Consider the following 16,563-nt stretch of genomic DNA (forward strand, 5'->3'; position numbering starts at 1 on the left):
TTAGTATTTGGTTTTCATCCTTCATTTCCACAATGCCATGCGATTAACAGATCTAAGAAAAAGCAGGTTAATAAAAGGGTGCAAGACATTGTGGGATATGAAGCAATGGTTGGAGAAGAGGTAACTACTACAACTGCAAACAGTGAATAGAAAGTATAAGACTGGCAAAGTATAGACTGCTTGCAGTATCATTAAATTTTGCTAATACTGTTATAATAGTAAGTGCTAATAAGTAGTTACTGTATTTGACTGCATGCAGTGCCAGGTTCAAAATATGCATTTTATTAAAGGGTTGTTCATTTTTAAATTAACTTTTAGTATGATGTAGAGAGTGATATTCTGAGACAATTTGCAATTGGTTTTCATTTTTTATTATTTGTGGTTTTTGAGTTATTAAGCTCTTTATTCAGCAGCTCTTAACCAATATGGTAACTAGGGTCCAAATTACCCAAGCAACCATGCATTGATTTGAATAAGAGACTGGAATATTAATAGGAGAGGGCCTGAATAGAAGCATCAGGTGAACCGCCCCTTTAATTGACTTTATATAGCGCTAACATATTCCGCAGTGCCTTACAAAGATTACACATCATTCCAATCATTCCCTGCTCCAGTGGAATTAAAATCTTAAGTCCACGCCACACACTGTCAAGTGTATAAGGAACTGACTAACATTTCTGTAGGTGCCCTTGCTATAATTTATATGTGATATTGCAAAATACTCAGAAGCAGTGAAGAAGATTGGTTAACTGTTGCTCTAAAGGAAATCTTCACATGAGGGTTTTTTTGTGATAATCTTAAGGTCTCTGAATCAAATGGTTATGTGCTGCCATGCATTACTGTGGCAAGAGGAAGGTTAAGTAATGTTCATAAGGGCTTTAGAAGAAGAGATAAGTTATCTTCTAGTAGAGTTGTACAGGTAAAGCTCTGTCTGGAAGAGTAATTAAACACTAATACTGCAGAGAATTTGTTTTGAACGGCCACTTCAATACTGAAGACATACTAAAGTTCAGCACTGAATTTGAGTTAAAAATACTATACATCACAAACTTTACTTATCTAGAATATTTAAGTAAATGGTAATGTTTATCCAATTAAGTACAACAGGTCAGTAAGTATTAATAGAAGTGCGTTTCAGGCATATCCCCTTTAAATCTATAGTAAGACTTCAGAGGCTTCTGCACCAACTCTCTGAATAAAGCCCCAACATGTATTCTGGAACTAAGAATTTGAATCAGCCCAAACAATGTGTAACTTTAGGATATTGTGGTAGGTCTCATGCTTGCAGGATATGATAATTGGGGTAGAATTTCTACATTAAAATATAAATAACAATGAAGAAGCATGTTGGAAATGCTGAAAAAGGGGTTACTGTCATTATAATAAAAATATAATCAGTTCTGCCTGAAGAACTATGTGTAACATTGTGTTACCATTATTACTAGAAAAAATATTTTTTTGTTTGAAATGTTATGTGCAATGTTCATGCTGCATGTAGGAATCCATGTCTTGGGGGGTTAGTTATCAAAGACCAAATTTATCTCAATATTTTCTGCTACATACTCATACGCTCTGGTTTTTTACGCTTATTTATTATTATATTTTACCGATAATTTGCTTTGCGGGAAAAAAAAGTCAGATTTTCAAATTTTTTGGGGATTTTTCCATCCGATTTTCACGATTTTTTCTGAATTTCCACCCAAAAATTTGGGAGTATTGCACGCAACCCAGCGCACATCAAAAAATCATTGGGACTTCTCCCATTGACTTATATGCAACCTGGACAGGTCTGAGATGCCAAATTTTCAGATTCAGACTTTTCCATCCTTGAGGTTTAATCATTTCCAAAAAATTTGTGGATTTTTAAAAGTCCTATTTTATAAAAAAAATTAAGAATTTTCATGATTTTTGCATTCGGAGTTTAGTAAATAACCCCCTTGCTGTTCATGTGACTATTTCTGCTTCCTTTCAAATAAACAATAGAAACCCCTTTGTGTTGTGGCAGGAAGTCTAGACACACTCTCAAGGTTTGAGCCTATGTCCCATAAGACAATTAATTAGTCTTATCTCAACGGCTCATTAACATCTACTGCAGTGCTAAATGGGAAGATTGTCACTGATGTATCAATAAGAGAGAAAAGGGGGCTTTGCTAAGAGTAAGGGGATGCACCGAACTTAAAAAATATATTAATATATGAAACCTGAATATCCAGTAAGAGAAGATAACAGAATGCTTGTGTAAAATAAGTTATAATTATTTGAGTATGGCCTCAAATAACCATATATTTAAAAATATACTAGTCCTATCATATCTCCCCCTACTTCACAATGAATGTCAAACAGTTGTTAGAGTCTGACAACATCTCCTGCCAATGGGAAAACATTTACCATTTAATCTACAGAAAGGTGGCATTTTACTTTGTAGGTTGGACCTATAGTCTAATAAGTATATTTTGAAATGAAATAATTACACAGGTATTTGGTGGCAGCAGTGGGAGACCTTAATGGGTATTATTAAACAGGTATCTTCAAGCTATACTTTACCCTTGGTGTTAGGATGTATATGTTAATGGCAGTAGAATAGTGAGAAAACGGTTTGGCTTAATGGCCAGTAGCCTCTGCTCCGAACCCCCAGATATGAGATGGAAATTAAGGTTCCATAAGGAGCAATCAAACCTAATTATATATTTGCATTTACACTTCAGGTGGGGGGGAAGGAAGGGAACTTCAAAGAATTTTAAAGAATTTGTACATGCCCACCTCTTCCACGAAATAAGAATTTCTTTTCTATGAGAGTATTTGTCAAATGGTGAACTCTTTCATTCATTACTAAATTTGCTCCCAAAAATCCCATAGAAATTCATAGAAAATGTAAGAATTTCACTACTGTGACAGACTGTGGTGAGCTCTAGTTTAACTCTTTGATAAATACTGTATTCCTCTATATGCATTGTTTTGACTGTCTGTATGGGGTGAATGGAGTATCTTTTATTTGGAAATTTTAAATTTAACCTGCATACAAATACTGTGCCCAGTTACCAAGACAGAAATGTGCCAATTCCATCCATTTAGTATTTTTAAATTAGTCATCTTTTTCTGTCCTTACTGTTGACATGTTTTTTTAGCTTCACTTTATTTATTTGTATTCCTTCAGTACATGTTCTAGGGGCTCTATAATTCCCATCATCATTCAATTTAGCTTGATTTTATTTGACTATGATTTGGATATCCTTTAGTATGTTCTTATCCAAGTTTAGGTTTATGATATGTATCTAGCACTGTTACCTTGCATCTCCTACTATACATTTATTTTACCTTTTCCAGAGTTCGTTTTATCTTTTATCCTTCCTTCCGCAGTCCTTTTTCTTTAAAAATCCAAAGCATATATAGGGTGGCTTGTGTGGGAGGAATCCATATCTAGTTTGATGCTAGAGCAGGGTATCAAGTTGATTGATCAAAGAGGTGATAAATCCCCCTCTTTTAAAAAAAATATCCCGCTGAATTATTCAGCATTTACCAAGTGAGAGGAAACTGTGTGAGAGTCAGAAGAAATTTAGAATGAATTCATCATAACCTACATTCCCCATTTGCCGTATTACTGAAATACTCCAAATCTGCACATTTTCACATGCAAATAGTATGAATCATATTAATAATATGAGCACAGGTCATAAGGCAGCAAATAGTTTTGCCAGTGAAATCAGGAGGCACAGGTGCAAACAGGTGCTTGTTATGGGGCTACAACATGCTCAGTTACAACAGGACTGCATTGTAGGACATTTACATTTCTGTATTTCTGTATTTTTCTTTTTTCCGTAGACAATAATTTTGTCTATAACCTCTATTATCTTCTTGAATGTCAGTGCTTCTGCTAATAATATTACTTTCTATGTTTTTTTAATCCTCTCTCATATTAGCACATGACCCCCTGTATCAGCTACCATTATCTGTACAGTGTAGCTGTTTCTGCCTTCTTAAATTGAATGTTTCACCCCCCCTTGTTCTGCTGACATTATTTCTTATCTTTCCAGCTTTTTGTATTTTTAGAATCATTTATTGAGTTGTACCACCTTGTCCCATCCCACAGACACATTGTCTAATTTTCCTTTACTATGTGTACATTTTTCTTTATAACTCAAACCAATCTGTAATGCTTAAAGTTAATTTCTTTCCTTTTAAAAATGTGCCCTAAGATGCTCAGTGCATGTGCATCACCTGTGTCATTCTCTGCTCACTTCTATATATCTTTTAATCCCCTCCCCCTTCCCTTCTATTCAAGGCTCTGTCTTTTTCTCTCTATTCGTCCTCCTGAACATCTCCCACTCTGTTTGGGTTAGTGTCTCCTCCTGTCTGCCCCGTGACTCCCCCTCACTCATTTTCAGTCTTTTTATGTCAATTCAAACATATCTCAAGCATTACTGCAGTTTTATTCACCCCACGGTCTGTCTGTCTTTGTTTTCTGTATTTTTCAGTCTTCATATATATCCCTTCTTCTGTCTTGCATTTTCTCTCAATACTTACTATCTATGCTACTCTCTCTCTCTCTCTCCCCCACCTTCTCCCTCTTCTCATCTCTCACCCCTCCCCCTCTTCCTCCTCCCTCCCTCTTTCCTCTTTCCCTCTGCAGCACACACAGGCTGTTCTCTCTCTTTCCACTGCTGTTGATTATTCTTATCTCATTTTTATCCTCTTTTATTTTGATTTGTGCTCTGATGAACGGAAATTTGGGGATGTAAGAGCAGTCTCTTTTTTTGGATGGGGTTGAAGACTATGAAAAGACCCTCTCTGGAGACACAGGAGCATCTGAAACGGAATATATGTGTGGTGAATGTGTTTTTTCCCTCTATGCTACAATCCTCCTTTCCTCCTCCATTTCTCTCTTGCGCTGTCCATGATGTTTAATTCTCCACAGATTCTTTGGATGAGATTTATCTACAGTAAAGCCTTTCTGAAATAATGCAGGGCATCCATTTAATTCCTTGCATCTGATATTTTTTTATTTCTGATTTTGAGAAAAAGGGTATAGACAGACTGATTTTTTGGAATTTTGTGGGGGGGGAACCCCCTGGTTTTCAAGGTTTGATTTTTGCATCTGCATTATCAATTACTGGTACATTTTATTGATCCGGATTTTTGGGGATCAATGGATGCTGGAGGGGGCTGAAGCTAACAAATGTAACCCCACATCAATACCTGGCCAGACAGACAAATTCTCCCTTTCCATTTGGGTATCAAAGGGAGATATAGCATAAGACATGAAATGGGGGCTTGCATGACATGCTGATTTAGGAAAGGAGAAGCTTTTGATTTTCCCTTTCCCTGGCCCCCAGAGGAGCAGTGGACAGCCCCCTGGGGGTCATGGCCAGTCTTGGCCACTGGGCTCGGACCCTTCTACCCCTCGGCCTCCTAACATTGGCGAGGGTATCGGATACAGCACGGGTATCGTCCAGTCTCAGCACCACTCACCATGTGCACCATTTCCATAACAAGCATGGGACAGTTCCCATCGCCATTAACAGGACCCCGTTCTTAACCAGAGGGGGGCATGGTGAGTATGGCATGAAGCAAATCCTAAACAAGCCCCTTGCATTCTAAATATGCAATGTAAATACTGCTTTCTGAATTTTATATTGCAATTATAATGGTCTGCTCTTTGAGGAAAACCCTTATCCTGTTAGATCACCCGGGGGGGTTATAATGACAAGTGGATTCTGATGCTTGAGGTTGAAGGTAAATTTAACAGGATGATTTTAAGATGGCTGGATTCATATGCAGAGCTTCAGATTTACATTAGTGTGCTGTTTTGCATTTTGGAATTGTCTCTTGGTGGGTATATCTGAATTTACCCTGGGAAGGTTGTCACATGCACTGATATTTATAGAATGGTTGAAAAATCATTTTAATTTCTGTTGTGACTGTTTTATTAAGGCTCTGCATTCCATAATATGTGGTGTGTGTGGTGTATGATTTTGTCATTGCAAATCTAAAATCTTTCTATCTAGGTGATAATTGCAACAAAAAAAATATTATAATTATAACAATAGACATGAATGTATTGGTCTAATATGTGAGTTGCTTTAGAGAAATGGAAGAAAGCAAATCAGTTATAGATAATGAGAGAATTTTACAAAATAGAATTCAAATCTACAAGGCAGGCAAAATGTATATGCAGAAGTTCCCTGTATAGACCAAGAATAGTGTAATAAACAAATTATAGGTCTCAGAAGGAAAGGCATCATTAATATTTTAAATACACACTGTGTCTATAAAGGGGTTCTACAAAATGCTATAATTTCCTTTGAAGTAAATGTATTAAGAAAAATGGGTATTGATTTTGGCGTTTTGGCAGAGGGCTGCTGTTGCCCATAAATTGATTATACAGCATATTTATTTCATGAGGACCTGGAGAGGTCTGGAGTATTTACAAAATAGTATTTACTATGGTACATGGTATTTACATACTCTTTCTGGATGTCCTCCACACCAATCATCAAATGGCAACTCAAAATGGGGATCATTGATATGAACCCATTCAAGTATAAAGTGTGCCCTTGAATGCATAGGTTGTTAAATCTTTATTCTTTCACAGAAATATGCATATGAATAGGTAAAACCTGTGCTACTAATTTATCAAACCATTGTGCTATGAATATTTACAGAAATTATGCACTGTAGTGAGATCTGATCAAAGGTTTTTAGAACTGATGCTATGGGTATTCATGAGTATTTTGCACACATGCTAGATTACTAATGCAATACATTTGCACCACATATACTGATTCGATGCTCTTTTCAAACAGGGATGTCCTCGTGTTTGCTTTATGAATTATATGCTTACGAGTGATTTTGTCTTTGTCTGTTGTACTATTCCCTTTCATGCATATTTTATTTAAATAAACATAAAGACATAACTGTATGTATTCTGGTCACCTGATTGCTAAGCTTTCTATGCCAATCAAAGAATGTATGGGAAACCACCTGCCATTGTGGTTGGCAACTCCAGAGTAGGCTAGAGGCATTCCATAGATAATAGGCCAGACTTGACACCCATTTTATCTTGGTGGTAATTACAGGACATGGTTATTAAAGGCTACGTCTAAAATAGATAGTGTCTACCTCTGTGTTGCACCACCCTAATAAAGAGTAAAATAAGAATTACTTTGGCTTTAGTGAGAGGAGTCTACAAAAAGCTGGTACACACTCAACCCTAACCTGCTCTCTCCCAACCCAGACCCAAACTGACCCAGAAAGCCATCATTACTTATAAACTCATGACCTAGCTAGCCCCCCCATCACCAACATCATCAAAGGGGAGAGCAGGTATGTGCAACAATAAAAATAGGCAGCTGGCAGGTTGCTGAAGCAGGAACTGGAGGCAAGCTAACATTGGGCTGTCACTGTTTGGTCGATTTTTAGTTTGAATAGTTTGATTCAAAGTCCAAGGTCGAAGTAGCCAATTAGATGGCCAAAGTAGCCAAAAATAGTTTCACATTAATAGTTGATTTTACCAAAACAGTGGAAGGAAAAGCTGAAATAAAAACTAACCATCCCATCTTTAATGATTATACTCATGCAAGGTACAATGCAACTCTTTTTCACAGAATTCCATCACAGCTGTATTCCATGGGATTCTGTCACTGCCACCAGTGTGTGAAGTAAAACAGAATTAGCATTTGATTTTTCTCTGTGATCAGTCTCACATCAGTCTCCTGTGGAACCCTAGAATAACCACCACATTTAGGGAGTCAGTAGGCACAAGTCTTCATGAAGAAAAAGGGAACCCAGCATAAGAATGTGGAAGTGTAAAGAAAGTGCTTGGACACAGGTATTTAAATGAAAAGCATCAATATGCATTTGTGTTTAGCACAACCAAACTTGCACTTGCATCCGTAAATAGTCCTGTATTAAGTTGTTTTCATAAATTATATTTAACCCGAGAATAATAAATAAGAGTACAATATTCAGAACATCCTTTATAAGACATCATAAACTAATTTCAATCTAATCAAATAGTTATTTGTAGTGTAGAGAGTGGGTCTTAAAAATCTGTAAATTTTATGCAAGCAAGTATGTTCATTCTATGAAATAAGTTTCATAAAGCAGTGCTCTCACACATTGCTGGTTCTCCTGTTGGAGTTGGCAGTTGACATTTACACTGTGAACATTCTTGATTCTTTAATTGGATACTTATTGGTTGAGGCCATTCAAACAATTAAGGGTTTATGAAGTGCTCTTCAAATCAAGGTTTTGTTACCAACAAGATAACAAACACCCTGGCGATTAACAGGTTAAATATAAATGGGCTCTTAATCCATTAGTCCTTCACAATTTAAAAAAAAAAGGAAAGAAGATTTTATCAAAAGTAGAATAAGAAGAATACATTTTCACATGATAAACAAAAATGTAAATGCATTTATTTTTAATTTATTTTTGTTGTTTTTTTTTTTAAAGAACAAAAAGATTTGAAAGAATGTGGCATTTTGGAGTCACCACTTGTGGTCTAATTGGACTTCTTCCCATGGTACTTCCTATTTTTGCATGAATATAGACACACATATATATGTAAAGACAGAATGCAGTAGAAGACCCTAGGTGGTTTAAACCAGTGGATGTGGCAGACTCAACTTACACATGTGCTGCATCATGAAAGACATTTCCCTGGAAAATTAAGATATTCAAATAATATTTCTAGATGACATTATCAAGATGAACAAGTGCAGCTATTCCAAATGTTACAAATGTTAATTAGATGTGCACCACACATATAAGACTTCTTATGTTAAAAACGTATCATATTGGCTTACAAAAGGGTTGAGGATAGTAGTAATTGTCTGAAAGTCTTAGGACCTAGGTTTTGTTAGTCATTATATCTTTATGTTAAGGGTAGAGAAACTCGGATAGATCCTCTATAAAAAGATTTTGCCCCTCATTAATGCTCAGTTTGTCTACAAATATGAGGTGGAAGGTGTGAGGGCCATGGCTGCCTTGCTATGATCACATGAATGCTGTTTTGTATCTACCTAGTTCAGGAGAGTAGAAAGATACAACTAAAGAGCCTAGTGATGTAAAAGACCTAGCAATGGGCAAGCAACAAACAAACAAACAAGAGGACCTCTCTGTTGACACCTGGCACTCACTGTTTTGTTTAGCTTTAGAGAGGGCATTTCATGTCAGAATAATTATCACCAAACTATTATAATTAGCAAAATAGCAAAAGTTAGACTGATGCACTTATATAATGGCTGGTATCATCCAGACTTTTAGGTCAGTGAGAATGATGAAGTTGGATTTAAAAATGGCTATGGGATTGTTTTCCAAAGAACTGCCAGGGCACTGGAGTGAGGAATACAGGAAACAACTATTGCATTAAAGGATATAAATTATTAAATATCACAAAGAGCTACTGGACATAGCACTTGGAAAAGCAATGAATGTGTTGTTTGACTGGAAGCCTTTATTTGATTAGTAGACCAGTAGACCATTGAGCTTTTATACACAGAGTAACAAAACTAGCTGCTGAATGTAGGCCAATATATATATGAAAATGAAAGGCAGTGTTTTTTCCCACAGTGAGACGTAATAATGTTCATGATTTTAGAATATAGAGTGTTGACATGTGAGAGGGTGGGGAAAAAGTATCATTGTAGTTACCCAGTTGTAACATGTACACATGTATAGTAATGGGGGCCGTGGGCAAGAAATCTCATGAAAATGCCTTTACTAAAATGCATTCTTCCGCATTTTTTCATGATGACTTAAGATTGCCGAATGCAAAGTATTTTACATGAAGTTACCGTGCTGTTAGGGGCATATTTATCAAAATGTGAGATTAGAGTTTACAACAGAAAAACTCACCCACTTTCTTTTCATTCCTATGTATTCTCTGTATACACACTAGACACTGGGAGTTCTGCTTATCAAAATCTGAATTGAAAACTCACCAAACTCAAATGTGCACTTGTTTTTTAAAAAAAGTGAATGTTGATCATTCAAGGTGAAAAAAAAAACCTTCAAATATAGAAAAATCGTGTTCTACTCATCATTATCAATTGTCAAAAAAACTTGAAAACCTCGCTACAATTTTTTTTTAATCAGATAAAGTAGACTATACTCACAACTTGAATGGGAGGTTATTTAAGAAAAAATGTGAATGTCTAATATTCGATTGAATAGTCCCAAACCTAAAATTTGATTTAAATTAGAAAAACGTGAATGTCAAGAAGCCAATTAATAAATTCATATAGTTCAAAGAACCTCTGCCATTGACTTGTAAATTAACTCTGCAGGTTTTAGGTGGCGAATATTCAAATTAAAACTGTTTCCATGGTCGTGTGTGTGATAAATCTCACATTCGAATATACATTCAGATGGAGAATTCAAATTTTGCCACCAAAATAAAATCCAGAAATTTGAATTCAAATTAATTTAACAAATCTGCCCCTAAATGACTAAATAGTATCTCTCAGAAAATAATATATATTGCAAAGGACATAGAGCAGAACTCAACTAAAGGCTGAATGGTTGTTTGCACCGGGCAAAAGTAATTGTGATTAGAGTAAATTAAATGACCTGAAAATAACCAAATTGCAAGGGTTCCTCCACTCAAGAACTGGTTTTGCCTAGTAAAGAAATAGTAGTTATAAGCAACTTTACCAACATACATTAATAAAATATTTGTATGTTCTTCAAGTTATTTGAAAATGTAGTTACTATTAAAAGCAATATAATACAATGTTTAAAGAATCAGCACTGGCTCTGACTCCTGAAACAATCCAGCTGAATAAAGCTGATTAAAAGAACTAGAGAGGACTTCTGTCAGAACCAGAGATCAGAAAGGGATATACAAATATTGCTTTCAGTAGGAAATATTTTTACAAATAATTATAAAACCATTATTATTATTTAATTTATGCATATTGGAAAGTTGCATAGAATTGTATTTTTTTACAGTATCCAAAAAACAGTTAAAGAAGAAAGAAGTTTATCAACCATAAAGAAAGAAGTGAATAAATCTAGGAGAATTAAAACAGAAAAATGTAGCTGAATATGAATAGTTGGCAGCATTACATGTTTATGTACAGGTTGGAATCCACATTGAGCAGGGGAAGATATTTACCAAACCAGTTTTCAGACCATATCATAAAGCTCATGTAAACTGATTATGATGTACAGACAACTTCTTTTATTGGTTTCCAGAAAAGAATAACAGATTTAAAGGTTTTATCAGTTTTTACTAGTGCATTATTTTATAAATGGAAAATGGAAAATTCATAAAACACTTCTTACAACAAATATTGTAGGCTGGATAAAGACTTGACAGCTGTATTTAAATTTACTGCAGAATGTACTTTCAGAAAGTGGATGTTTTATTATGTTGCTGTAGTTGAAAGCAGATACATCAGTGGGGTAGCAAGTACACTCCAAGCTGCCTAAACTGAAGCCACCATAATGTATTTGAGTGGTCATTCATGGAAGCAAGAAAATATGGACAATGATTTAAAATATTGCTTTTCTGAACAAAACTGAAGCAAGGGTTACTAAAACCAGAAACTCAGTAATATAAAGAAACTCAGTAATATAAAAACAAGGAAAGCATGCCTACATAGGCACTTTTTTTAAAAGACAGGCATACAGGTATCGTGCTTGTTATCCTCGGGACCTGGGGTGTTCTGGATAAGGGATTGTTCCGTAATTTGAAAGTCCATACCTTAATTCTGCAAAAAATAATTTAAACATTATAGGATTGTATTATAAACTTGTTTTGCCTTCAATAATGATTAATTATATCTTAGTTGGGATCAAGTACAAGGTACTGTTTTAGTATTACAGAGAAAAAGAAAATTATCTTTAAAAATTGGAATTATTTAATTATCATGGAGTCTATGGGAGAGAGCCTCCCATAATTTTGAGCTTTCTTCATAATGGGTTTCTGGATATTGGATCCCATACTTGTAATATGAGTTGTAGCAAAACAGCCATTCAAGGTTGCAGAACCCAAGAAATAGATTTTGTTTAGACATTTTCTTAATTTACACTCCAAAATATAATTTACAAATTTATATATCGTCCATGAGTTTTTCCATGAGATAACTTTTTCTTGCTGAATTTAATTTGGCCTTTTATCAGATTATCCAGCTCAGATAATAATGTCAAGAAACAACTTCAGGGACATCCGCAATTTACTTCAATATGTCCTCGACAGGTTGTGAGATGGAGTATTTTTGGATTCAGATTTTTAGCAGCTTTAAATATTCCCTAAAATTTCAGTTTTTATTTTTACACAAAAAATTATAGTTTTCCCCTAAAAACCTAAACCAGAAAAAAATTGAGGTTAAATAAATGGGGCCCCTTAAAACAATTTCTTATCAAGCACAATTGGTATATGATTAATGCTTGTATGATTGTATGCACATTATAAAGAGAAATATAAAGAAGAAAATAATTACCCTCACAAACATGCCAGTATTTGTTAAGACTAAAATGAGGGTGTTGTATAAAATATCTAAAGTCACTAACTACTGTATAATTAACTGAAAACAGCAGGATTTTCTGCTAAACCTCATAAACAGGATTCATTTCTCAAGCGCAAAATACAATTGTCGCTGCACGATGTGAAAGATTTATTAAGCAAATCATGATTAGGAAGTGTTAGATACCGGTACATAAATCTGCAGGTCATATATCATGAAACACATACTGTATGGTATATCAACCCACTGTTAAAAATGGTCAACGTAAATAAGGCAATTTCCCATAGCATTAATTACCATAAGCACAGTGAGGGCTATATATCAGTAATCTACACAACATCTATAAATATAGGCATTAATCACTTTCAGGGAATTAGCAAATTCTTTTGTCCATTACAGAAATGCTTGTGGGGTATATATATATATATATATATATATCTGACAGCTTTCATTTTGGGGCACGCTGGTTAAAGAACCATTATAAAAACATTGCTAAAAATATGTAAGCCTTATAGCATCATGTTGACAGTGTTTAGGGTTCCAAGCAGGAAGCTTATTAAATATATACCAGTTTAAGCTAGGGATGTTAGCTAGGATAGGTTTCTGTTATTTTTCACACTAGATTAGATCTGGTATTCTTATAGGCCATGAATCTTCCAAACTGTACAGAGTGTGCCACCTAGATCACCTTTAATACAGTGGCATTTTTTTTTCTAATAGACCATACTAATGCAAATGCAATATTGAGTCAATTCTATTTACAAGCCCCCTAAAAGAGTAATTTCATTGCTCATGGTACCCAGAATATATGAGAGTATAAGGTACAAGCTACTGGAGTGTGCATAAAAAGATTGTAGAATCTGTAGAGTTAGAAAGCTGGAGTGAAATGATTAATTGCATACCTCACTTTAAAAACATATTCACAAGCTGGTCTACCAGCCCATTTAACCACCTTTAAAGCTCGTACAAATCATTTTAATGGGGTTATTCACTTTTGAGTTAAGTTTTAGTATATTAAAGAATGGCCTATTACAAACAGCTTTTCAATTGGTCTTCAGTTTTTTATTATTCATAGTTTGTGCTTTCTTCTTCTGTTTCTTTCCATCATAAAAATGGGGGTCACTGACCCCGGCAGTCAAAAACTATTGCTCTTGTGAGGCTACAATTTTATTGTTATTGTAAGTCTCTCCTTCGAATTACTGCTAGGGACCCTAGCAACCAGATAACAGCTTACGGTACATTCCAAATTGGAGAGCTGATGAACAAAAAGCTAAATATTTCCAAAACCACAAATAATAAAGAATAAATATACATTGTAAATGATCTCAAAATATCACTGTTTATGATATTTGGATACTAAAAGTTAATTTGTAGGTGAATTACTTTCATTCTACACCTGTGTATACACAGACACATACGTTGATGCTTTCTATCCAAACACCATGGACTTCAAGTACTGGCTACATGGACAATTTATTATAGATTACTACATATGCTGTATTATCATACCATTAATGTAGACATTAAGGGGCCTATTTACTAACATACAAATTTCTACTTTTTAATAAATCAATTTTTTAATTACATTTTTTTATTCCTCTAAAACTCAAAAAATTAGCAATGTATAAGTGTAAAACCCATGAAAAACTCTAATACAAAACTTCAGCAAGTAAAAAGAGTAAAAGCAAGTAAAAAGAGTAAAAGCAGTTGAGTATAGAACTCAATGTGAAATGATCCTATTGGACTTTTATTATTCATTGTGACTTATACAGTAGGTTTCCAAAAAACTCGAATTTTTCCGAGGTTTTTTTGGATTTTTTTAGTGCATTGTTCAGCATTTTTTTCGTTTGCACTTTTTATATTCAAATCTTTTAATAGAGTTTAATCGTGGTTTTAAAAACCTATAAAATCACTAAAATGTGAATGTTGATAAATGACCCTCTATTAGTAATGAGTAATAAAAACTGACATAAAAGCTTGCTATGCACTACCAGAAAGGGGCTCATATGTGACAACAGAGTGAAATGTCATACTGATGACATAATTGCGAAATTGAATTTTTCAGAGCAGATTACTAAATATGTTGACTGATTGGGCAACATTAAATAATGATTGATTGTTGTGGACTGCTTCCCTGCAGAAAGCCTTGTTGTTACTATAAGCCCCTAGGCAGGAAACAATTACTGGGCCTTGTATGCTCATTGCAACACACTCCACTGCAGGCCAGTCCCTATTTATCATTTCCTAATATCAATTCCCAATATCACTCTCCATTTTAGAATTTTGGATAAAAACGTGTAGCTGACTACACAACAGCAGGCAAATTGGTATCTTTGCAGAAACACAGAGCAACCAATTAGCAATTTTAATTATCCTGCCTGCAGTTTACTGATCAAAGATCATTTTTAATTGGGTACTAGTCTGTGAAGGTTACATCCAATAAATATGTAATAACAGCAAATAGGGGAGAGAAAAAAGGGAATAATGAACAGGAAAAAACAAGGGAAGCAAATAGTATGGCCTAGGGACAAGAGGAAGAGAGATGTAGAAATTGTAGGTTAGGAATAATGAGTGAGAATATGAGAATGAGTGAGAACATGTCAAATTTAAATTGAGTTAGTAGGGATATTGCAGGGATAAATATATAAGTGTTCAACTTGCACTGGATTCATAAATATGGCTGCAAAAACCTGTGGCCCTTTTAGTAAATCTGGTGCCATTTCAATTGCTGAGGTAGGGGCAACTATTGACACAACATGGAAAATCAACCATGAAACAACATGCAGCAGGAGTAATGTATAGGGTGGCTTTTTTCCAAATTGCACTGTGCTATGCATCCTATTCTGCAAAGCAAGCACATACAGTCTGTTGTTACATGACCCAAATACAGACAAGCGCGAGTAGGCAGAAACACTTTATCGAATGGTGTTTTGACTGGTGTCTTGAGATTGTAAATCTGCCCTGATATAGGGGATGGATAATAGATGTGTAGTTGTGTACAAAGGAGGAAAGATATTTATGGAAGAAGAAATATACACCCATCTGAGGAACTAGAGAAAGGAAAGCCATTATGTGAGAGCATATGGGTGTAACAGAGTCCCAGAGGTAGTACCGTGAAGGTCACCTAACACGTGGACTAATTGAAGGATGAAGATGTCTTGCTTTCTCTTTCCCTCTCACAGTATGAACCTACTTGTAGTATACTGGAATTTCAATTCATTCATTATATGACATATTCCATATGTCGGTGCATATGATTTTTTTATATTGGTTCTTGCAATGTCAATGTTGATTGATAGATACTGTAGATAGATAGATAGATAGATAGATAGATAGATAGATAGATAGATAGATAGATAGATAGATAGATAGATAGATAGATAGATAGATAGATAGATACTTTAGATAGATAGATAGATAGATAGATAGATAGATAGATAGATAGATAGATAGATAGATAGATAGATAGATAGATAGATAGATAGATAGATAGATAGATAGATAGAGCATCAAAGGCTGCACTCAGCTATGGAAAGATTTTTTTTCCTAATTTCTGATTGTCCAGTAAGCCCTGTAATATGCACAAATAAATTGTGTGTACCAAAATACAATGTATAAAATATCTCTGCCAGTATTATATTCCCCTTCTACACACATAATTTTATCAATCTCTCTGTCGATATAATTAGTAAGGATGCATTTTATGCTTCCCACGCTGATGAAACTAGAGCGGAAAGAGAAGAATGGAATGGTTTTCAAAAGCATTTACATCATGCACATAAAACTGACAAATGGTTCTGTGCTAAGAATGTCGCTTTAATATCTTTTTTTAAACTGTGGGTGCCTAGATGTTGCAGAATTACAGCTTCCAGCATGATCTGACCATTGATTCTATGTTGGAGGATTATTGAACTTTTAGTCCTGGAGGATTTGGAAACCCAAGGTTAAGAAAGAGTGCTATAATATCATTTTATATGTTTGTATTAGCATTTTTTTTTCATTTAAGCTTAGAAGAAGAACAAGAATGCCCATGAGAAAAGGACTGAATTTGTAGTTGAATGGACAAATAAACAGCAGATGAGCAATTAATTTC

General features: G+C 34.8%; 1 protein-coding gene across 17 annotated transcripts in view; it reads left to right on the top strand.

Moving 5' to 3' along the window:
* The window catches only part of LOC108713967 (neurexin-2-beta), a 404,763-nt gene that overhangs the window by 290,589 nt on the left and 97,611 nt on the right, over positions 1 to 16,563 (top strand). For 2 of the 17 annotated variants that reach the window (XM_018257733.2, XM_041590069.1), the window contains exon 1: positions 4,600 to 5,548. The exons of 13 other annotated variants lie outside the window; for them this stretch is intronic. In XM_018257733.2, the coding sequence (XP_018113222.1) occupies positions 5,359 to 5,548 (190 nt within the window). In that variant the 5' untranslated portion in view covers positions 4,600 to 5,358. Of the gene's footprint in view, positions 1 to 4,597; positions 5,549 to 16,563 lie in introns of those variants that run through there. 2 more of the 17 variants (XM_018257734.2, XM_018257735.2) reach the window with 2 other exon arrangements.

The sequence above is a fragment of the Xenopus laevis genome, chromosome 4L (assembly GCF_017654675.1).
Source record: "Xenopus laevis strain J_2021 chromosome 4L, Xenopus_laevis_v10.1, whole genome shotgun sequence".
NCBI classification, from domain to species: domain Eukaryota; kingdom Metazoa; phylum Chordata; class Amphibia; order Anura; family Pipidae; genus Xenopus; species Xenopus laevis.